Source organism: Microtus oregoni, unplaced genomic scaffold, assembly GCF_018167655.1.
Source record: "Microtus oregoni isolate MIOR12 unplaced genomic scaffold, Mior012 000011F_ref0000422, whole genome shotgun sequence".
NCBI classification, from domain to species: Eukaryota; Metazoa; Chordata; class Mammalia; order Rodentia; family Cricetidae; genus Microtus; species Microtus oregoni.
Window position 1 is genome coordinate 28,686,774 of NW_024543070.1, and position 24,433 is coordinate 28,711,206.

The 24,433-nt window shown below is 46.3% G+C and overlaps 1 protein-coding gene across 5 annotated transcripts in view; it reads right to left on the minus strand.

Moving 5' to 3' along the window:
• Positions 1-459: 459 nt before the first annotated feature.
• Positions 460-24,433, minus strand: part of LOC121453495 (molybdenum cofactor sulfurase-like) — a 46,903-nt gene continuing 22,929 nt past the window's right edge. For 3 of the 5 annotated variants that reach the window (XM_041660313.1, XM_041660314.1, XM_041660312.1), the window contains 7 exons: positions 21,941-22,103; positions 18,476-18,554; positions 14,894-15,018; positions 11,178-11,283; positions 7,632-7,770; positions 1,875-1,979; positions 460-649 (listed from right to left, as the gene is read on the minus strand). In XM_041660313.1, coding sequence (XP_041516247.1) covers positions 539-649; positions 1,875-1,979; positions 7,632-7,770; positions 11,178-11,283; positions 14,894-15,018; positions 18,476-18,554; positions 21,941-22,103 — 828 coding nt within the window. In that variant the 3' untranslated portion in view covers positions 460-538. Of the gene's footprint in view, positions 650-1,874; positions 1,980-7,631; positions 7,771-11,177; positions 11,284-14,094; positions 14,332-14,893; positions 15,019-18,475; positions 18,555-21,940; positions 22,104-24,433 lie in introns of those variants that run through there. The other 2 variants (XR_005975017.1, XM_041660315.1) reach the window with 2 other exon arrangements.

Sequence of the window (24,433 nt, forward strand, 5' to 3'; positions counted from 1 at the left end):
AACAAACAAACAAACAAAAACTTCATCTCCTGAGTATCATGAAAAAATTTCAGCCGGGCAGTGGTGGCCCACGCTTTTAATCCCAGCACTCGGGAGGCAGAGGCAAGCGGATCTCTGTGAGTTCGAGACCAGCCTGGTCTACAAGAGCTAGTTCCAGGACAGGCTCCAAAACCACAGAGAAACCCTGTCTCGAAAAACAAAAAAAAGAAAAAAAAAGAAAAAATTTCATTGTCTGCAACTGCTCAATGTTTAAACGTGAGATGTGAGGATGTCTTTTTAGGTGTGGGCAGCCCTGATAAGCCTTATCTGCAGCCCTGATAAGCCTGGTCAGTGCGCATGAGCAGAGGTCAGGGGGCACGGGTTAAGAGTGGGTTGGGTCTCCAAAGGCAATGAGCGGTACTCATTCTAAGACTAAGTTCTACTGGATCAAGTCACAGGTCTCAATAACGTAGACAACAATGTGAAGAGAAACTTTAATGCTCTCTGGGAAAGAAATGTTAGACGATAACGCCCGGGGTATTTCTGGGAAGCAGGTGAGTCAGGACACTCCATGCTCTTTCAACACGGGCAGCACCTCAGATCCCACCGACAGGAAACAGGGAGAGGATAAATCCAAGGATGCATGCATCAGGTACACACCAAAGTTCACCTGTGAGAGAGGCGATAGTCACAAGACAAGCCATATTATTTTGAAAGTTGATAAAAATCATTTGCAGCTTGCTTTTAATCCCAGCGTTCCGGAATGCAGAGGCATGCTCATGTGTGTAGAGGTGCACATGTGTGCATATGGAGGCCAGAGGACAACCCTGGCTGCTGTTTCTCAGGTGCCATCCACAACGCTTATTGAGACGGGGTCTCTCATAGTCTGTTACTCACCAGGCAGGACAGGCTGGCTGAAGAGCCCCTGGAGTTTCTACCTTCCCAGTCTGGGATTACAAGCATGTATCAAAGTGTCCAGTTCAGCTCGTGTGTGTGTGTGTGTGTGTGTGTGTGTGTGTGTGTGTGTGAGAGAGAGAGAGAGAGAGAGAGAGAGAGAGAGAGAGAGAGAGAGATAGCTCTTCAGCTTGCAAGGCATGCACTCTACAGGTTGAGCTATCTCCCCAGCCTATAAATTTATTATTTATTTGAGACAGGGCCTCCCTGTAATCTAGGGCAACTACAAACTCTCTATGTAACCATGGATGTCCTTGAGCTCCTTTAGGGATCTAGGAGTTATCACCATACCCTGCTTCAAGAATGCTTTAATGGCTGGAACTCTTCACAAAGTCCTAACAGAAGATACAAAGCTAAGCATAAATGTTTCTAGTGAATCAGTATATCAGACACTCAGCTTTTATAATCAAGACTCTACAACCGCAACCCTGAGTCTTTTATCCCCAAGAAGATGAACTGCTGGGCTAGGTATCATGAACTTCACCGAGCCCTCTCAGGAGATCCTCTACCCACGGAGCCATCTGACCTTCTAATGAGATCTCTGTGGTGAACAAAATAGTTATCAGGATAGTAGGATTAATGTTTTCATGTGGTGGTAGGGATGGAAGCCAGATTCCGGTGTGTGCTAGGTGAGTGATCTCTCTACCACTGAGCCACATCCCCAGCCTTGTTATTTTTATATTCCTTCTACATTCAATAAGATTTAAGAACATTAAAATGCTTATAATAAAACAGCAACCAACACAGGATGAGACATTGGATGGCAAGGAAAACAACAGGGAACCAGGAACAAGCTAGGGACGTTGACTAGAGCATTGGGAGGGTACAGCAGCAAACCCTCCACTGCTGAAAACTACTCAGCACTCCTGTCAGAATAATTATGTGCCAATGGCATGCCAAGATCTTAAAATGGGGTTTCCAAGTTGGGCATGCATACCAACCTTTCTCCCCCGACTCTCAGAAAGCTTCTGGAAAACATCTTGGTTCCGCTGCCCTGTTTGCTGGTCAATACATATCATTTGACACCTGTGACAAGGCCCCAGGACCTGGCAGGGGAGAAGGGAAATGCAATGAGGCCATCACGCTTTGCATGGTGGAATCACAAACATACGACCAACCTCTGAGCACAAACGCAGCCCCTCTTTGCAGCATTTCCTGGGAATGGACCATCTGAGGTTGCAGGCTAAAAGGCACAAGAACAGCGGACACAGAAAGGAGCAAAAGACAATCTTGATGGTTCCTAGAGGTGGGAGGAATCTGAAGGACGGAAAACACTCAGAACTGCAAAGACAAACAGAAACCACCACTGACCCAAGCTCAGGGCACCAACTATGCACACAGAGATTTAACCTACAAAGGAAGTAGAAGTATAAGCACAGAATCACAAGCAGGGATTTGTCCACATAATGCTGACAGTGTGGAAAACTTGTATCTTAGACATCACACGGTACTGAAGATAACACATCTATGTGATGCTTACCACAAGAATTAAAATTAATTTACAAGAAGCTGGGGGCGTGACTCTATGAGCTAGGTGCTTGCCCACATGCATGAAGCCCTGGGTTCCAACCCCAGCCCTGCATAAAACAGGTGTGACAATCCACGCCTGTAATCCCAGCATTCAGAAGGTGGAGGCAGAAGATCGGAAATTCAAGTTTATCTTCAGCATGACAACGTTTGCCTGAGCTACATAAGACTTTTTTTAAAAAAAAAATCATAAAGGCCTTGAAATAGAACGGGGGTGGGGGGTACTCGTATTCTGTAATTGAAGAAGCAAGCAAAGTCTATGTGTATTTTCTATGTGTCTACAGATACACACGCCTACATACCCAATACAAAAATAAATAAAATCCCCTCCAGCTGCTTGGCATAGGTCATATGGTATGAGAGGACTCAGCAGTCATTGGCCAGAGCCTTTACCACTTTCATAACAAGAGGGGAAAGACATCAATATTAACAGCAAGTTTACATCTTGGCAGTGATGAGATTGCTCTTTTACTACACATGCAAGATGCAAAAGGGCTTTTTTAAAAAGACAGAATCTCAGTACATGAACTGAACTCAAGAGATCCTCTTGCTTTAGCTACCTGAACAGCTAGGATCACTGTGTCAGTGACTGGGTTTTCCCCATGGCTGCTTGTGCCTCTGCTTATTCGTGGGTCAGTATGGTTCGCCGAGGTTAGAAGCACTCGCTGATGCAGCTGAGCCCTGGCCTGTGCTATAGTCTGCACTCTAGCTGATGGGCATCCATCTGCTGGGAAATGGTGTCCGTGTGGTTCGGAGCTCCACGTTCCCAGGCCCTGTGAGTGGTAGAGGGTGCTGGAAAGAATAGCAGGTGCTCACAACATCAGTTAAGATACATTTCCTCATCCAGCAGCTTATCTGGATATGTCCGGGAGTCCAGACACTACTAGAGGGACGCCAAGCCCAAGCCCCGCACACCTTCATGCTCAAGTGGGAGCACCCACTGCTGGGGATGGGGATCCTGAGACAGGGGCCAGTTCAGCTCATATGGAGACACTCTCAGCTACCCTGGAAAACAGTGTCTCCCAAGAGCTGGCAGAGGGATGCCAGGGACCAACAGCAGCCACCAGACCCAGGTCCAGACAGCTTCTCCTCACAGACAACACTTTGCATCAAAATCTCATCATTTTGTTGAAAAGATCCTCAGAAAAGTTTCTCAGGTGGCAGGAGACATTTGCCAGATATTCTTTTATAAATACATATGCATCCATACACAGTTCCTTTTTAAGCCTTCCTTAGTTTTCTTTTAATATGTATCTTTAAAAAGCATTTACTGTCATAAATGCCTGTTGAGAAACAAGCCAAAATACAAGCCCGTGCAGAGTCAAAAAGGGGAAAGTCACAGTCTTCATCTCCCCTGTGGTAAACAGACAGCAGCTTGGGGAGATCTAGGCTCCTCTGAGAGACTCTCCTGCACACTCTTCTGTGAGAGACTTTCTAGATTGGGCTAGTGGGTGTGTGCTGACCCACCCTAAATGTAGTCATCACCATCCCATGGGCTGTGGTCCCAGACTGAACAAAAGCCACCGCTGATCTCCAGCATACACACTCTCCACTTCCTGCCTGTGGACTCTGCATGACCAGCTGCCTCACTCCTGTTGCCGTCTTTCTCACCATGACAGACTGCACCCTCAAGCTGTGAGCTGAAATTAAGTCTTCCTTGCTTGAGTTGCTTTTTCAGTGACTACAGCAATCAGAAAAGGAACCCATCCAACCTCCCCATTCTCAGAGACAAGGGCTGCTACATGGCTGATGATCACCCCAAACTAAGTTCTACACCCAACCCTGCCTCTGCCACTTTGACACACTGACATCTGAGAAGCCACCTGGGTCCCCTTCCATGTCAATACAGGAAGAACTTCCTCTTCCTCCTCCTCCTCACACTTCACAGTTCTCAGGGCGAAAGCTTGGTCTGTCTGAGTTGATGTTCTTAGCTCTTTGAAGCCATGAAACAGTTCCTAATGACTCAGCCTCTGTTGTGCTATGAATGTAAAATCCCTCACCTGGGGTACTATTTTGGCACATTGTGGTCTCTTTACAATGTGGAGCTGCTCTCAGGAAGTAGTCACTTGGGGGCAGGGCCTAGAGCTGGCCCTAGCTTTTTGTTCACTGTTTCTTGATTGGCCCAGATATGAGCAAGCACCCTCACTGTTGCACCACATCTGAGAGCCATTCCCATCCCCCCGCCCAGCGCCTTCCCTCCATGGAGGACTGTAGCTACCCTGAAGCCATGAGCCCAAATAAACCTTTCCTCCCCCAAGCTGCTTCTTATCAGGTATTCAGTCACAAGAAAAACAGCCAGTATGGTCTCGATAATTTTTAGTGACGGTCTTGATGCATACGAGTCACCTACTTGGATTTATTCTTTTTTTTTTAAGATGGGAACCAAACCTGAGCCATCTGAGAGGGCAGTCAGTGCTCTTAACTACTTAAGCGGTGTAGGAGGTCCTTCTGTTTGTGTGTTGCTTTCATTGGTTAATGAATAAAGAAACTGCCTTGGCCTAGTTGATAGGGCAGAACTTAGGTAAGCGGGGAAGACAGAACTGAATGCTGGGAGGAAGAGAAGCAGAGTAGGAGAGAGCCGCCATGGAACCGCCAGAGTCAGACATGCTGAATCTTTGTCAGTAAGCCGCTGTCATGTGGTGATATACAGATTAATAGAAATGGGTTGAATTAATATAGAAGTTAGCCAGTAAGAAGTTAGAGCTAATGGGCCAAGCTGTGATTTAATTAATACAATTTCTGTGTGGTTATTTCAGGGCTAAGTCAGCAGGTGGCCAGGATGAACAAGTGGGCCCTCACTGCAACACTTAAGCTATCACTCGAGTCCCTATTTGGAATTTTTTTATTTATTTATTTATATATTTATTTATTTATTATTTATTTATTTAGGATTTCTGCCTCCTCCCCGCAACCGCTTCCCATTTCCCTCCCCCTCCCCCGATCAAGTCCCCCTCCCTCTTCTGCTCGAAGAGCAATAAGGGTTCCCTGACCTGTGGGAAGCCCAAGGACCGCCCACCTCTATCCAGGTCTCCGGAAGGTGAGCATCCAAACTGATCGGTTTCTCTGAGTGAGGTTGAGCTAACGTGTATAAAGTAGTGATGGCTTAGTGACATCCAGTTAAAAGCTGCTTTCTCAAAGAGATGCACCAGTCCCTTAGCAACTGCCGTAGCACCCACTGCCATCCACAGACGTGTCTTTATTTTTGAAAGGCACAGAATTAACTGTGTCTTGTAAATTTTCTGTTTACTGACTACACTGTACAGATGTGGCATAATTTATTTAGCCTTGTTAATAGCTCTGTACAAGCATAGTCAGGATGTTCCCTAATTTTTTTTACGATATAATCATACTTTAGTAAGTAACCTGACCACACCTCTTTGCACGCTTGACTCAGGGTTGCTGTTAACAGTGGTGGTTTTGCCCCACTGGGGAACTGAACCTAGGGTTTTGCTCACATTGGGCTAGTGCTCTCTACCACTGAGCTACCTCCCCAGCCAGTGCACCGGCTTTTCTATGCAATAGCTTTCTTCAGAATGAAATCACTGGGCCAAAGAGCATGCATAGTTTAATTTCAGTTTGTTTCCATACATTAGAAATGTTGACTATAGAAGGCAAAGCATGCTGAGATATCACTCAGGAAGGTTCTTCACACCTTTTCTATGTGTGGCCCCCAGGCCCCGGGGGAGACACGGATGCTGCTCTTGTCAGGTGGGCTTCTGATAGTGAGCCCTGGCACAGTTTACTTATCCCTCCCTCGTTCCTCCTTCCTCCCTCTGGTCCTCCCTCCCTCTCTACAAATATCCCACGAGGTATATTTAGCACCTACCTTGGTGCCCAGCAGACTGAGTCAGAGCAGATGTTTCTAAAACAGCAGAGATTCAGTGATGGAGAAAAGGAATAGAAGAGGAGGCCAGCAGACAGGACAATGACAGGAGAGACACTGCCAGAACCAGGCTTACAGGAAAGAAAGGAGAATGGCTTTCGAGTTGGTAACTGCTCAGTAGGAACTTCCAGAGTTCATGGGTAAGAAGGATCACCAGGCCTTTTGTGTATCCCCCACCCCAGGCCTGAGGTCCACTGATGGTGATGGCGATCTTTTTACTGTTTTTCTGGGTGTCGGACTGGTGTTGCATTGAAGCACAAGCCTGGAGACACAGGTAGTCGTGAGACAGTCCGGTTACACCCCCTGCAATTAGTAGGATCAATTCGTACCCACTGAAGAGCTGAGCGCATTGCCCACCAGTGAGCCATCCTCTGCAGCCCCCAGCTAGCCCTTGTCGCTCCTGTCTGAATTCCCAACAATGGCTCACTGGACACTGACTCCACCAGGATGCTTTAGGTCCCTTTTTTGGGAAAAAAGCAGACATGATCTACACCCTGGTCGCTCAGGTGTTGCAGGCAGCATGCTGAGGAGAATCATATTGCTGAGGTGACCTCTAAGCCAATGTTCAGTTGCAATACAACAAGTAGAAGGGGCAACAGGGCAAAGGCCTGAGGCAGGAGATTGGAGGGAAGGCCAAGCTTACAGGCAGAGAGATGAGCGGGCTCAGAGGCAGAGCTCATGAGTTTGTCAGTCATGTGAGGATGAAGATGCAGGACGCGGTTTCCCTTCCATCTCTCATGCATTTAAGACTCCTGCAAAGGCTTGGGAGCTGAGAGCAGATGACAATGGGTCTGCCTCTAACTATAATCTCTTCCCCAGCTGCCATTAAGGGCAGAAGCCAGAAGGGAAAAGAAATGGGAGGGAGTGGGGGTGAGGCGGGAGAGGAGAGGGGGGAGGAAGGAAGAGAGAAGGGGAGCGTAGAAAGGGGAAGGAAAAGAGGAGGAAGGAGAAGGAAGGAGAGGGGAGAAAAAGTAGACTAAGAAAGGAAAGGAGGGTGATGAGGAGAGAGAGGAGATAACAGAGAGAGGAAGGGAAGGGAGAGGCAACAGCAACAGAAAGCATTAAGGGGTCACTAAGCTTCTGGGTCCCCCCTACAAGCTCTACGGCACTGGGAAGCCCAGCATCTTTAAAGAGGACACAACATTCCCAGAAAACAGACTTAAGCCCAAACACGACACACAGAAGATGGTTAAGTGGAGAGAGGGGTACCTGCCACCATCCAGCTCTGGAGTTGAGATCAACAGTCACTGCAACCTTCGAGGAAGGAGAACCACCTCCTAAAACTTACCTGGAAACGCAAGGAGCCAACGGAAACCTCATCCCATTGCTCTTCTTCAAAGGCCCTTGCTCCCTTGGTGATGATGTTGGCACGGAAGCGGGAGACGAGATCTTTCACTGAGAATGGCACCTCTTTTCTATGCTCGTCACTGTAAAAACAGACCAAGAAGGGTAAGCGGAGGGAGATGCCGGGTGCCCACACTGTTGTGACAGTTCTACACACTTCACGCTCCAGCTCTTACTATGCCTGAGGCCTAAATGGTCACAAAAAACTTCTCTCATGAGTGTAAAAGCAAGACACACCCATCTGTTATCTGTTAGACACATCCACAGCCCTTCCCTAGGATATGGTCCCACCCCCAGGGAGAAGCCCATAGGAAGCAAATGGAAGACAAGTTTAGCTGAAGAAACCCGATGAACAGAATAAAAGTTAAGCCTCCAGAAAACACCAGTTCTATAACATGGGACAAGACATAGACAGACAAAGATCTTCTTAGCACAGAGACCACACTCTCTAACACAGGCCAGAACATAAGAAAAAAAATATAAAAGATCATAGAGGAAAATATCCTTTGTTTAATGAGACAGGATCTCCCTCTGTTACCCAGTTTGGCCTCCACTATGCCTTGGCATCCCAAGTACCATGATTTTAGCCTATACCACTGTAGTAATTGGAGGCGGCGGGGCTGCGTCCCTGGCACCCCAGCCGCCTGCTCGGCTAGCTTATGCCCCGAAATAACAACACACAAACTGTATTCATTTAAACACTGCTTGGCCCTTTAAGCTCTAGCCCTTACAGGCTAATTCTCACATCCCGATCAACCCATCTCTAATAATCTGTGAGCACTGGTCTTACCGGGAAAGGTTCTAGCCTAGTCCATCCTGGGTCGGAGCTTCATGGCGTGTGTCTGCCCGGGAGCGGGGCATGGCATCTCTCTCAGGCGTTTGCTCCTGAGAGGAGAGCTGTGGAGTCTGAGCTCACTTCCTCTTCCTCCCAGCGTTCTGTTCTGTTTACACCTCCCACCTATCTTCTAACCAATGAGAGCCAAGCAGTTTCTTTTTATTTAACCAATGACCTTCCTCCATCATACCACCAGGCCAACTCATATCATTCCTGATTGAAAGTTTTGTTTATTGCCATGAGCATCTACAAAATGACCTTCTGGGTTCCCATACACCCAGTCCATTCAGAGGAATACACTGAAGACAGTTCTTAGGACTTCTCCGACACAGGAGCACACACTGTGTTAAATCAAAGGATGAGCAAGACTGTCTACAGTGAAAGAAATCTAAATAAGGATGGCTTCAGTCGGGTGTGGTCCCTACCTGATCTAGGGGTCACTCGGGGTGCACGCATCTGTAAACTTCTCTGTGCTGTGGGCTTGGGGTTTTTCTGCACTTTGTATACTTCAACAAATTCCTAGAATTTCTAAATTGGAATATGCTGGGACGTAGCAGGAGACAGTCACTGAACATGGTAGAATGTGCTCTGGGGATAGAGCTGAAAGGCTGTGGGGTTGGCGTGAAAGAATTGTGACATCCCTTCTGAATGGCAGGGGTCGCATATGGAGCCTGGGACCGGGAGATCTAAGCCTAGCTTCACTGCAAGCTGTGAGTAGCTCCAGCACCGGAGAGGACTACAGTTGGATTTACTTTCAAAGTTGGTACAAACTCCTTTGGGCTTTGTGGAAGGGGAGGTTTCTTCTCTGAAAGCTATTGTGTTACCATTCAAATGGAGGATCAATCTGCATACATACACTGAGAAACACTGAGGCCTGGCTCAGTCTCTGACCTATGACATCCTTCGGGGCCAGCCAGCCTTGCTCTACTCCAGCTGGTGGGAAGCATATGCCCTGCTGATAGGAACTAGGGCCACAGCAAGCCTGTCTTCTAACCTTCCACATTAAGGACCGGCTCTCTCCTGTTCTGGATGTCTGAAAGAAGGGTTCCCTGGTTCTGAGAAAATTCAGAACACCAGAAAAGCTAAAGCTAAGTCATAATTCTGCACCTGAGGAAACTTGGTCCATGGCCAAGGAACCCTATTGTGTATTCTCTCAAAAGACTAGAAACTCCAATAGCCAATCTTGAGGGAAGGTCAAGGAGAGTCCCATGGCCCCTTTCAGCTGTACGTGTAGGTGTTCAAGGTGTGAACATGTGTGCACAAGACCACACGTTCCATGATGTGCCGGGAGTACACACCTACCTCCCTGGCCTGAGGACTACGAATGAGAAGCCTGATTCCACCGAGGCCTGACAGACAGCTGGATGACTTTCCCTGGCTACCAGGCCTGCGTTTCCTCTAAGGGAGAATCCCAAGAGTTGGGATGGTATCCTAAAAGTATCTGAGCCCTCGGGGGAACACTGGGGGGAGTGAGCCGCCAGGGACATTGTGTCTGAAGGTGTATCTTACAAACAAAAACCTGCTTGTGATCACACTCAGAATGCTTTTATAATCACTCCTGTGTGAAGTAGGGCGGGAATCCTAAGAGACAGGGGCAAGAGGAAGATGGGCGATGAAATCAGGTCGAGCTGGTAACAAATTAAAACAAGGTGTAGAAATAGAATAATTAAAACCAGAGCTGGGGGTTCTCCGTGTTTCATGAGAGTATCAAGAGAGAGGCCATGCAGATGCTATAGTCTTGACCTTAAATATCCTCCAAAGCCCACAGTGGAAGCTGGATCCCCATCATTGTCCCACCAGAAATGGTGAAAGCTTTAAGAGACCCAAACTGGGAGGTGTTTGGGTCACTGGAGACGTGTCCTCAAACGGAACCGTGGGTGTCCCCAGCTCTTCTCCATTCTCTCACCATGTCCTCCTGCTGAGATTTGCCACAATAGGGCCCAAGCCACAGGGCCGCCAACATGACTGACACCCCAGAAGACACACATTCTCTTGACAAGTTGGTTGTCCCAACCTTTGCTACGGCAACGGTAGGCTGATCAGCACAGGCAGTAAATGAGAGCTCTCAGAATTATTAACAGGGACTGGGGCTGAGAAAATGGCTTAGCTGGTCAAATGCTGTGCATCTGAGTTGATCCCTGGCAGGCACACACACACATAGAAAGTCTTGCTTGGCAGCCCCCACTTGTAATCTCAGTGCTGGAGAGGAAGAGACAGGGGGATCTCTGGGACTTGGTAGTTGGCTGGCCTGGCCTAATCAACCTGTGAGCAAGGTGGAGAGTGACTGAGAAAGCAGCCTAAGAGTGATCTCTACCCTCCACACCCAGTTGAATACATGTATACCCTTGTACTAATATGCACACGTGTGTACACACACACACTCAATTTAGAAAGGTAGGGATGGATGGATGGACAGAGGGAGGAATGAAAGAAGGAAGGAAAGGAAGAATAGAGGAAGGGAGGGAGGGAGGAAGGAAGGCACACAAACGAGAATTTCCCCAAGTGTTCGCTGACTTCACCAGGCCTCATTTCTCACCTGTAACTGAAGGGTCTGGACTCACCAACTCCCAGATCTTTCCTTCCCAGGTGGGTACCAGGCCCCCCAAGGGCAAATAGTTATACATGTCTCTCCTGTCCCCAGAGAAAGGGTCTAACCTGGCATTCAGCTGTTGCTGAAGCTCCAGAACACTCAATGTGTTCACCAGCAGATACTGTGCCTCGTTCACCAGGGACAGGGTGGCGGCAGTGCCAGGAGACTGCCCTGAAAGGGAAGCAGGGAAGAAAGGTTGGTTTCCAGGCAATGCTGGTGCCTCGCATCCTCAAGGCCTGTGGTTTATAAAGGCAGATGCCTTCCACAAGGGAAAACATCAGCACTGGGGAAAGCGAGACTGTTCTAAGCATGGTTCAAACCTTTCCAAAGACAGAACAAAGAAAAGTCATGCGGTTCATGCATGAGGACCTAAGTTGATGCTCAGCACTCATGTAAAAAGCCTCCCTCAGTGGCACCCGCTTGTAATCCCAGGGATAGCCATCCCAGAATATGCTAGCTCTCTGCTTCAAATGATCCAGAGAATATAATAATAAAATGTGGAAGTGAATTTATTCTGACCAAGAGTTTTGTTTTTGCAGCAGAATCTTGTTACACAGTCCGACCGGCCCCAGGTTCCCAATCCTCCTGCCTCTACCTCCCCAGGTTACAGGCATGTGCCACCACACTCAGATTCAGAGACAAATCTTGGAAGCAACAGTGTAGTGCTGGAGTGAGTCCTGCCTGCACTAGTTAAAACAAAGAGGCTTGCAATGTATACAGGCTTACAACTTCCATCAGTTATATTCATATGTGCGTGTGTGTATGTGTGCGTGTGTATGTGGGGTATGTATGTGTGTATGTGGTGTGTGTGTATATGTGGTGTGTGTGTGTGTTAATTCATATGGGTATGTGCCTGCACATTCATGGAGGCCAGAAGAGGGCATTGGATCACCTGAGACTGGAGTGGCAGATGTGAGCACTAGAAATCAAACCTGAGTCCTCTGGAAGAGCAGCCAGTGCCTTTTTAAAAATTCTTCTATTATATATTTCATACCAACCGCAGTCCCCACCTCAATCCACTCCTCTTCTCTTTCCCTTCAAAAAAAAGCAGGCCTCCCAGGGATATCAACCAAACATGGCATATCAAGTTGCAATAAGACCAGGCACCTCTCCTCATATTAAGGCTGGGCAAGGTAACCCATTAGGAGGAAAAGGGTCCCAAAAGCAGGCAAACGAGTCAGAGACAGCACCTCCATTCCCACTGTTCGGAGTGCCACAAGAAGACCAAACTACACACCCATAACATATATGCTGAGGGCCTAGGTCAGACCATGTAGGCTCCCTGGTTGCCAGTTCTGTCTCTATGAGTCCAAGTTAGTTGATTTTGTGGGTTTTCTTGTGGTATCCTTGACCTCTCTACAGCCAGTATGTCTAACCGCTGAGTCATCTCTCCAACCCCACAAAGGCCTTAAAGGGAGAGAGAGAGAGAGAGAGAGAGAGAGAGAGAGAGAGAGAGAGAGACAGAGAACAGACAGTCTTTGGCAATCAGCAGGTTTGCATATTGTACTTATGCAGAAATAACCAGAAGATTCAAAGCTACTGAAAAGGAAGAAACTAAAATTCTTCTACTTTTATCCAAGTTGGTGATAAAAGGGCTGGCTGGGTCTTCAAGCAGGGACTGTGGTCTCCAGAGTATGTGGTCTACTCGCTCTGTCCTCTTTGGTCTGCCTAAGGAAGGTGCCATGTCATCATCTACAAAGGGCCGGCTCCCCTGTCACAGAGGAAAGGCACACTGCCCCGGGGATGACCACCTCCTGCATGACAAACAAAAGTCCCATTCAAACCCTGGAGCCGCAGCTGGAGGCTCCACAGCCTGGGCAAAAGATCCTCCCAGAGGTCAGGCATAGTCCAGGCCTTTACTGGCTATGGAACTGCAGGGCCTAATTGAGCTGTCAAGTGACAGACATGAAAGGCATTTCACATTAGAGCCCTGTGCTCCGCTCACCGACCTCGGAAGACAGGCCCGAATGGCAGTGTGCTAACCAAGATCCAGCTCTTCTTGCTTGATGAGATTCCCAGAAGTGGGTGGTGCTGAGCACCCCAGGTCTGTCTGTAAATGACAGCCACTCCCAAATGTGGGGACCAAACGAGAGCCCAGCTACCCAATAACAGAGTTCTAAGATTTGTTCTCTATGTTCAATAATTATTTTTCAAAATATATTATAGATTTATGATATTTTGATTGACTAGACACTGTTAGAATTATAAGAACTTAATCTAGAAATTTCCTAACCCTTAGACCCAGATGGTCTAAGCAAACTTCAAAGTCTTTGCATATGTTTCTATTAATATTCCTTTTTTAGTTTTATAGAGATGTGAGGTGGCCAATAAGAGATTTCTATGCATAGAATAACTCTAAGACAAGATTCCACTGAAGAAAAGAGATGAAATCCAAGTTTGAAAAGGAAAAAAAAAAGAATTAAAATGTCAAGCATGGAGATACAACTTTAATCCCAGTATCCGGGGGACAGAGGCAGGCAAATCCCTGATCTACAGAGCTAGTCCTAGAATAGCCAGGGCTACACAGAGAAACCCTGTCTCTGGGGCGATGGCTCAGCCAATAAAGCATGCATGAAAACAGAAGTTCAGATCGTCAGGACCCATGCAATGCTAGATATAGTGGTATGCATTTGTGATTCCTACACACCTAAGGTGAGATGGGAGGCAAGACCAGAATCTCTAGGAGCTTAAGGTCCATCATGCAGCGGTAAGCCAGAAACTCTGCCTCAAGCAAGATACAAATGTGCGCGTGCGCACACAAACACACACCATACATACATACACACTATTTACAACACACTATACACATACCCATGCACGCACCCCATACATACACACAAACACACACACATGCACACACATACCATATACACATTAAGAAGACATGTATATGAGCTATATACATACATATACGTACATATAGACACAAACAGATACGTTTACATACTCACATATTTTAATGAATACTCATGACATCTAAATAGCTATGGCATTAAGAAGATTATCACAGTACTGAATTAGCTATGGCCATGGTGGAAAAAATCCTGTACAAGTTTCAGCTCAAAATAACACTAAGTAAGATGTGTGGCAGGACTGGAGAGATGCTCAGCTGTTCTTCCAGAGAGCCCAGGGGCAGGTCCCAAAACTCACACAGTGGCTAACAACTGTCTTCAATTCCATTTCCAGGGCATCTGACTCCCACTCTGGCCTCTAAGGGCACTGCACACACATGATACACAGACATGCAAGCACATAAAACAAAAAATAAATGAAACGTTCTACATATACCATCTTTTGCAGCTGTTTAAGCTACCTTCGCAACTCTAGGTGAAAATGTAAGAATACTCTGGGGAATAATGAACCTTAATTATTTTCCTAAATTCTCCAAACACAAAACTGGTGGAAGGCCAGCTAGACCCAGGGAGCTTTGCACCGGGAGTGGCATCCTGGAAGCAGGCATAAGTGCCACGACCCGGCTCGGGCTCCACATTGTGCAGGCCTCTCCTCTCCTCTGTGCCCACACCGTTGTTACACCCAGGCTTGCTTCTTCTCCAAGTGCCAGCTATGGTTCTATGCTCCCGTGTCTCCTACTGCAATGAAGCTGAGCTCCAAGCCTCAAAGGAGGCCACAAAACTCCCAGGTTAGAACTCTGCAGTGTGTCTTACAGCCACAAGATGATGACAGGAGCCCATTGCCCAGTGAATCCACTTTCTGGGCTGAGCATGCCCCATGCAGAATAACTAGGGCTCCAGCCCTTTAATACCCCATCCCAATGTGATACCTTTTTCAGGTGTCTTCCTTGCATTTCGCTGGAAGTCAGGACTTTGCTTGATTAAATGACATGGACGGCCAAAAAACTTTGACAGCCATCTTGAAACATTTTCTCCACAGTCATAAGTATTTACCCTGGCCAAAAAAAAAAAAAAAAAAACCAAAGACAGTAAATTTTTGTCGCAATTCTTTGAATGATTATTCAAATAGAAAACAGTCAAATTAAAATAAGAACACAAAATAAAACATTTCAATGTCCCTACTAGCAGACAGCCGGAAGCAGCAAACATCTTGGAAAGCTACCTGGATATCTCCCAGGCCCAAGACGACTGTGAGGTGGAACTCATGGGGTTGGGGGGGCTTTTGGAGTTGTTCAAAGCTTTGCGGGCACTCCCGAAGATCTTCTTCGTGCTAAATACAAACCTGGGAGCACAAAGCTCAGGGGTTGAGATTTCCGGAGTGATATTTTGCCATAATAAGGTCTTCCACCCAGAATCATGTCCTGGTTTTTACAAAGGGCTGATGGAACGGTTTCTCTGACACTCAGATCACATAGGCTGATGTGTTTCATTCACAGCCTTCAAAGCTGTTCACACAAGGTACTGATGTGTAAGCAAACCTGCTGATCTGTGTTTTAAATTGTGGAATCCGGAGCTGAAGAAGCAGCTCGATTGTTAGGTGCACTTGCTGCTCTTCCAGAGAATTCGAGTTCAGCTCCCAGAGCTCACAAGACACCTCACAACTGTCTATAGCTTCAGTTCAGGGGCTCTGGTGCCCTCATGGAGACCACTCATGCACATGAAATAAAGCAAAACTCTAGACTACTTTAGAGCCTTTAAAACCGTATATCACAAGATTTAAGGTCACATCTTACCTTGGGATCACAGTATCTTAGGGTTACAAAGCAGATACTGTTAAAAACTTAAATTTCATGGGAGAAAATAGCTAGTTCCTTTTCCAGGAAGACCAGGGACCAAGAAACCAGTTTGTAGCGCTTGTCCTCCCTCCCCCCTCCCCTGTGCTTTCAGAGACCACACCAAAATCACAGTCATCACAATGGCTCTCTGAGCCCAAGTGCCTCCAACCTCCAGATGTCTGAAAAGCATTATTAACCAAAACATGGTGTTCATCTCAGCGGCAGCCAAGTGAAATTGATGACCTAGTTAAAAAAAAAAACTGCACATATTCTAGACAGGCAAGACTTCTCGGTGGGCTAAGGCACTCGCTGCCAATCCTGATGACCTGAGTCGATCCCCAGAATCTACATGGTAGAGGAAGAAAACCAACTCCCACAAGTTTTCCTCATACCATGGCACATGCATACACACACACACACAACAAATAATGAAAATAATTGCACATATCCCATGTAAATGTAGCTCTTCCTGTCAGAAGATTGGTGTGTAGTAATGTGGGGGAAAATGTCTGCCTGAGAGTCATTGTCCTGATGAATGTTCCGGGATGAATATTTAAATTGTCAAAAGTGCTCAAACAGTACAAACACTACATCGCCTGTGCTCAACACTTCAGTTGCCAAGAGAGAGACAAGCAATTGGCCATCAACACCGTGTTAGCGCCTTTCTCTTCTTTCACAGTGGTGTAGTACTCCAAGTCCTAGAGGGAGCCCTGCCTGTCACGCATATTGATTGGGATAAAAACTCCGGGACATCAGTGAGTTGCCGCGTTAGGCATGCCTGTGAGGCCATTTTCATGAGGGAGCTTCCACAGCGATCAACTGAGGGAGGGAAGACACACCCTGAGTATGTCGACCCCAGGGGCTGGTGTCCCTACCTGTAACAAGCAGATAAGAGAAAACCACCGCAACAGCTACACTCTCTTCTTCGCTTTCCACCTGTCAAGTTCTGACTGAGCACCCTTGAACTCTGGCTGCCACTGCCAGCAGACATTTCTGACACCATTCCTTCCCAATCAGAAGGGACCGAACCTTCAAACCAAGAGCCAAAATAAACCCTGCTCCACTCTGTGGCTCTTCCCAATGATTTGGTCACAGCCCTAAAAAGGAGACTGATACAGTCACCTGAGCTCACTCTGGATGGAACTTTAGCAAATCCCATGATGTGTTGGGGGACTGAATTCACAGCCGTTACAGAGGAAACACGTTTGCTATCTGTATTTCTTTCCATCAGAAAGTTTGCAATAATTAATAGATAATTCATAGTCTAGACGTTATGGGGTGGGGGATGGGTGGGTAGGATGCATGCTTGCCTCTAAGGGTGCACATATGTGTGCATATGTGTGTCAGTGTGGATGCCAGAGGTCAAACTTGGGTACTTTCCTCGGGAGCTGTCCACCTTTATTTCCTTAAAAACTTCAACTTGTTAACTATATGTCTCTTTTTAAGATTTATTTATTTTCAGGCAGTGATAGCACATGCCTTTAATCTCAGCACTTGGGAGGCAGAAACAGGTGAGTCTCTGTGAGTTTGAGGCCAGTCTAGTCTACAAAGGGAGTTCCAAGACAGGCTCCAAAGCTACAGAGAAACCTTGTCTCGAAAAACACACACACTACACACACACACACACACACACACACACACACACACATATATATTTTATTTTATTTTATGAACATGAACCTGTGTGCATGTATGTACACCACCTATATGCCTTGTGTCTGCTGACCTCAGAAGAGGACGTCAGGCCCCTGGAACTGGAGTTACAGATGCTTGTAAACTATCATGTGGGTGCTGGGAGCCAAAGCCAGGTCCTCTGAAGAGCAGCACATGATCTTAACCACTAAGCCCTCCTCCAGCCCATGGTTTTTGTAAGAGTCTCTCCTGGAACCTGGGACTCATCAGTTTGGCTAGGTGGGCTGGCCAGCATATGTCGGGGTCACCTGCCTCCTCCTCCTCCCCATGCTGGGGTTACAAGGGTTCCATTACCCCTAGCTTGATCCTCATGATAGAGTGGCTAGCACTTTATTGACCTAGCTGTCTCCCCAGCTCCTGCCTATTACACATAAGTCTCTAGTGAACTGCCTATGGTTGCATATTTTATTGACAGAGGTTGGGTGGTATTAGCTTAGACAGGTTTTTCTTTTTCTTCTTTCTTTTTTTTTAGGTTTTTTGAGACAGGGTTTCTCTGTGTAGCCCTGGCTGTCCTGGAACTCACTCCGTAGACCAGTTTGGCCTCGAATTCACAGAGATCCGCCTGCCTCTGCCTCCCAGGTGCTGGGATTAAAGATGTGCCCCCACCACCACCCACCTTCTAATAGGATTTTCATGACTGGAAAGTTTGTTATTCCATGTTCTTAGGTGTAGGTCATATTTAGGTCACAAGGGATGCAGATGCTCTAGAACCCAAACTTTCCTGCTGGAAGTGAGACTGGTGGGGCAGGAAATTCTCCTTAGGAGTCATAGGTAGAGCATGACAGGCAGAGGGAGCAGCAAATACAGAATGAAATGGAGCCTGCTGGTTGGGTGTAAAGGATACAAAGAAGCAGTGTGATTGGGGAGGAGTGAGGCAGACAGAATGGGAGATTGTCGTTGTCGTATCGTATAAGGCAAAGCTCTGTCCTCCCTCTGGCCTCTGTGTCCACAGAGCCATGCGTGTTACCTGCTCCAGAGCCTCACCTGTCTGCACACACTCTGCTCTGGCAAATCTGCATCCGTTTGCTGTCTTCCTCAAGCGGCACCTCTATAGGCTCCATCCCTAGTGAACAGAAGGTAGAAGCAAATTCAGCACCTCACCAAATGAATGGTTGTGCAAGTGAACGCTCATTGTTAGGAGATATATTACTTTTAATAATGGGCTTTGGTTAGATGAGGAAACACATCCATTTTAATGACTCTGGGCTTTGGTTAGATGAGGAACGTGTCTGGCTCTTAGAAACGAATAGCACAGATTTTCTTCTTCACTATCAGTACCGTAGTGTATGCTTCAAGAACTTCCCTGGTGGAACATCAACACTGGACCATCACATCCACAGTCCCCAGGACCTCTGCAAACTGCTCTGATCGATTTCTCTGCTCTGTGAGTCTCCACCTTCTGAGGTCATTGTTCTCTAAGCTACCCTAAGTCATTTGAAAACAGACAGCCAATATATGGCCATACTGCCCCAAATGCATCTGCTCTCATCTGGTCTCAGAAGCTCAGCAGGGTCAAGTGTGGTTGGTACTAAGATGGGAGAAATAGACAGGCAGAATGATACTGTAAAGATACTGACAGATGGGGCTGGAGAGATGGTTCAGAGGTTAAGAGCACTGACTATTCTTCCAGAGCTCATGAGTTCAATTCCCAGCAACCACATGGTGGCTCACAACCATCATGTAATGAGATCTGGTGCCCTCTTCTGGTTTGTAGATACACATGCAGACAGAACACTATATACATAAGAAATAAATAAATCTTTAAAAACAGAAAAAAAAGATACTGGCAGAGAGTGTACATTACCAGAATCAGACTAGATTCAAGCATCAACAATCATTACTGCTTTAGAAAGCTGCATTCATGGGATTGGAGAGGGAATCCAATGTTCCTCAATTGTTATATACACCACACATATACAGGATTAACATACATGTGTAATAGGTTAAATAATGGCGTATAAATATCCTGGGTACAAGAATTTGAACAAGAAGTGTATAAGAAAAACAGGTTTCAACATCACTAATTTAAAAAAAAAGATAACATGATATTATCTAGTTGAACCTAGCAAAGTAATCTGGAGAGACTGGGAAGACATGGGAAACATGAGGCTCAAGCAAGAGGGACTTGTTTTGAGTTAGTTTGTTTTGGTTTTGATTTTTCTGGTTTGGGAGTTTTGGGGGGCAGGGGAGTTCCAGACAGGGTTTCTCTGTGTAACCCTTGTTGTTCTGGAACTCCTGGAGACAAGGCTGGCCTCGAACTCACAAAGATCCACCTGCTTCTGCCTCCTGAGTGTTGGGATTAAAGGCGTGAGCCACTACCATCTGGCAAGATTTGTTTTTAAAATGTGTCATTCTTCTACTCAAAAATATTAAATTAATAACTAAGTATTAAAATTTAAAATTGCCTCCAAATCAGCACCAACTCAGATATCCTTCAGTAAACAATACACAAACACACTGTATTACATCCACACTCGGAGACACTGCTCAGTAAACAATACACAAACACACTGTATTACATCCACACTCGGAGACACTGCTCAGTAAACAATATACAAACACACTGTATTACATCCACACTCGGAGACACTGCTCAGTAACATGCGGTTCTGTGCTGTGTTACATGTAGAACTCAGGTAGATCTCAAAACTATCTTGCTGAGTGAAAGAAACTGTTTCTAAAGTTCACATACTACAAGATACCACAGTCTCTTTGTTCATCAGACATTAAGGTTGGGTAAAGAGAAACTACAAGGGGTAGAACCATGAACTTCTCCTGGATGGCGGGCTCTTCTGTACTTGTACTGTGGAGTGGCTGCCCAAATATATACATGTACAAAGGGTCAATATCAGTATTTGCTTTGGAACTCTAAAATATTGACCTATTGGCTTAAGGAAAACTCAACCACAGAATCAGGAAAAAAAGGCAAGAAACAAAGTCATAAAGACATAGATGTAGCCGGGCGGTGGTGGCGCACGCCTTTAAGCCCAGCACTCGGGAGGCAGAGTCAGGCGGATCTCTGTGAGTTTAAGGCCAGCCTGGTCTACAAGAGCTAGTTCCAGGACAGGAACCAAAAGCTACAGAGAAACCCTGCCTCGAAAAATCCAAAAAAAAAAAAAAAAAAAGACATAGATGTAGAACATCATGAAAGTTCAGCCACAGTTGAGTGGAAAGTCATGATATTCTATAAGTGGGGAAGGGCAAGATGCAGGAGAGGGATAGAGAATTATATATGTTTAGATATACACATAGATATATGTGTATATGTATATATAGATAAATATACAGATATATTATATACATATATGTGCATAATATCTAATATGCATATATGTGTGTGTGTGTATATATGTATTATTTTTATCATTACCATTGGCTTAGTGGGTAAAAGTGCCTAATACCCAAGTCTAATGGCCTGAGTCTGATCCCAAAAGCACATAAAAGGCCAGATAGGTGGCCTGCCTGTGTATTCTCAACACACTTTCAATGAGAAGAAACTCAAGGACCAGCTCGCCTGGGGTACCCAGCACAACAGCAGAAACCAGAGAGACCTTGCCTCTAAAACAAAGTAGAAGGAGAGAACTGACTCCCTAAAAGTGGTTCTGTGATGTCCACATACATGTCATAGCACATGGGCAGTCACACTCACACACACATACTGTGCTTTTTAAAAGGAAAAAAAAAGAAATATAGGAAAGAGAGAATCTTAAGAAATTAAACCAAGTATTAAATTTGTTAAAATTGAATGGCAGAGTTGTGTTAAATACTATTTTCTGTCTCCATGGTGGTGAACACTGTAGCCGTAAGCCACGTGTAGCTATTTAGATGAATTAAAATTTAACACATTTTGATCCAGGTGGTGGCGCACGCCTTTAATCCCAGCACTCGGGAGGCAGAGGCAGACAGATCTCTGTGAGTTCGAGGGCAGCCTGGTCTACAAGGGCTAGTGCCAGGACAGGCTCCAAAGCTACAGAGAAACCCTGTCTCACAAAACAAAACAAAACATTACTACATTTTGAAATTTAGTTCTGTTGTCTTCTAACCACATTTTGAGGATTCAGTAGCCACATATGGCTAGTGGTTGCCAGACTCTACAGTGTAGATGCTGAACCCTTCCATCATCATAGAAAGTGTACCGCACAGAACTGACTGCACCTCTTCTGCGTATCAAAAGGAAAGCACCAAAGCCTAAAAGGTTAAAAAAAAAAACAATTCAAGTGTTGAGAGCCCTAAGATCCCAGGTTTATATCCCCTTACCTCTGACAAACTTCTCAAAATAAGAAGAGCACAGCTTTTGTTTTCTTTCCTAGACATCATTTCGTTTACTAGAAAATGATGCTAACATTTGGTAGAAGAGAGACATTGAGCCTTTTGGTTCGGTTTGATTTTTAACTAGGGGATGAAATCTGTCCCTAGAGGTGACCCTGCAGAGAGGAACCGTTTTCATACCTTTAGCTTTGATGACCATGGTCTTCCGCTGCAGGTTGATGACAGGCTGGATCAGGCAGAGCCGTGGCTCCTGCTTCTGACTCAGGCAAATGCCATTGTGATTCACAACCATCCAGTTCCGGTCATACAGCAGCCCTTTGCTCCCCACAGGCCACTTGGTCACCTACGCAGAAGTGGGGGATTTAGGCCAGGGCTCCCCAAAGTCATTCACATCATTACCCAAACACAGATGACCTTCGTGAATTCAGCGCACGCTCTTAGAGGAGGAAAGGAGGAAAATGCACGACAGAGAGAGCCTGGCAAAGGAGATGCTGTGGACTTTCCTGTCCATCTCCAGAACCAGTCTCCATCCTTCTCCACTGACCAGGCAAGGCATGTGCATGCAAGGCATGTGGAGTGCAGGGTCTGCAGTAGCAATTCTCTTCTAACCCTGAGGCTAGCATCACTCCCCATAGGTGTCCGCAGATCCCACTTTCTGTATAGCCTTCCACTGCAGGGGATGCTGGACCGGGTGTCTCTCAACACTGCAGACATGTGAGTATACTAAAAAGGTCACTGAACTGGCTTGTTTCAAATGTGTAAGTTTTCTTGCTGTCCTAGTTTCAATTGCTGGGACAAACACCCTAGCCAAAAGCAACTTTAGGGAGGAAAGGGTTTATTTGGCTTACGATTCCATGTCACAGCTCATCATTGCGGGGACGTCCCAGAGGGAGGGGCTCGAGGAGGTTACGTCATGTCCACTCAGAGCAGAGAGAAACAAATGCACCCATGCCGCCTGTTTGTCTTCTGATTAAGCTCAGATAGCTTTTCTCTTACACAGTCCAGGGTCCAGCCCAGGAAACAGTTCTGCCCATATTCAGAGTAGATCTTCCCACCTCAATTGACAATCAAGGAAACACTCCACATCTAGATAATTCCTCACTGATATTTCCTCTCCCCAGGTAAATCTGGTTCACATCAAGCTGGTAATAAAAGTAAACCATCAAACCTACATTGTTCATATTTGTACAGAATTTAAACATAAAGCATATCCAGATGCCCAGGTCTTATATCCCAACACCAATTACAACCTAAAGGATTGAGACTTCTTCAAAAATGGATTGAAGGGAAAAAAAATCAACCCTTATTGAGGCCTAGAATCCTGTGCTTGACCTGTGGACACACCCATCTGTAAAAGCAAAAGGGAAAGCAGGAAGCAGCTTAAAAGAGAAATAGTTTGGACTCAGGGTTTGTGGGCACAACCCATCATGGTGGGGACAGCTTGAGCCTATGGTGGGACAAGTTTGCTCACATCTCGACAGACCAGGAGGCTATGGAGGGACAGAAGCGAGTTAAGCTGTGGACCTTGAGAACCACTTCCTCCAGCTTGAATCCACCTCCTAAAGATCCTAGAGTGTCCTAAAACAGCACCACCAGTGGGGACGAAGTGCTCAGACACATGAACCTGTGAGAGACATTTTCTACATCCAGTCTCCCATAGAACCACCAGGAGACTGTGCCATCCCAGAGACTGTGCCATCCCAGAGACTGTGTCACCACAGAGACTGTACCATCCCAGAGACTGTGTCACCACAGAGACTGTGCCATCCCAGAGACTGTGCCATCCCTGAGATTGTGTCATCCCAGAGACTGTGCTATCCCAGAGACTGTGCCATCCCAGAGACTGTGTCACCCCAGAGACTGTGCCATCCCAGAGACTGTGCCATCCCTGAGATTGTGTCACCACAGAGACTGTGCCATCCCAGAGACTGTGTCACCACAGAGACTGTGCCATCCCAGAGATTGTGCCATCCCTGAGATTGTGTCATCCCAGAGACTGTGCCATCCCAGAGACTGTGCCATCCCAGAGACTGTGCCATCCCAGAGACTGTGCCATCCCAGAGACTGTGCCATCCATCCCAGAGACTGTGCCATCCCAGAGACTGTGCCATCCCTGAGATTGTGTCATCCCAGAGTAAGATTAGGAGTCTTGGATCTTTGCAGCCTCAAGTTGGCTATAACAAGGAAGATCATCTTTTAGGTAACTAAAGTTGGCTGGCAGCCAAAGCATGCCACCTGTCCCGCAATGCAAGGATCACCACAACAACATGTTTGTGGGGGTGTGGAATAATTCATTATCTGCAAAAGATTACTTCCAGGATCCCCTAAATAGCCCCGGTCTATGGAAGTTCAAATCATTCTTCTTAAACCACAAGGTTTGTATATAACCTGTGTGTATCTCCCTGGAAGATGCTCCATCTCTAAGTTACCTCCATTATCTGACATGAGGCAAGTGCTCCGTGAATAGCGGTCATGTTGCTTAGGGAGTAGCGTTACAACTGCAGTTTTTCCTAATATTTGGGGGTCATCATTGGTTGACTCCTTCGATACAAAACTCGTGGGTCACAATGACCCACAGCAGTTTATTTCCACAGGGTGGGCAGAGGAATCACGGGAGAATATGAGCCTGAGCCTGGATCAGCAGACCCAAGAACCAGTTCTTGCAGGTGGTCT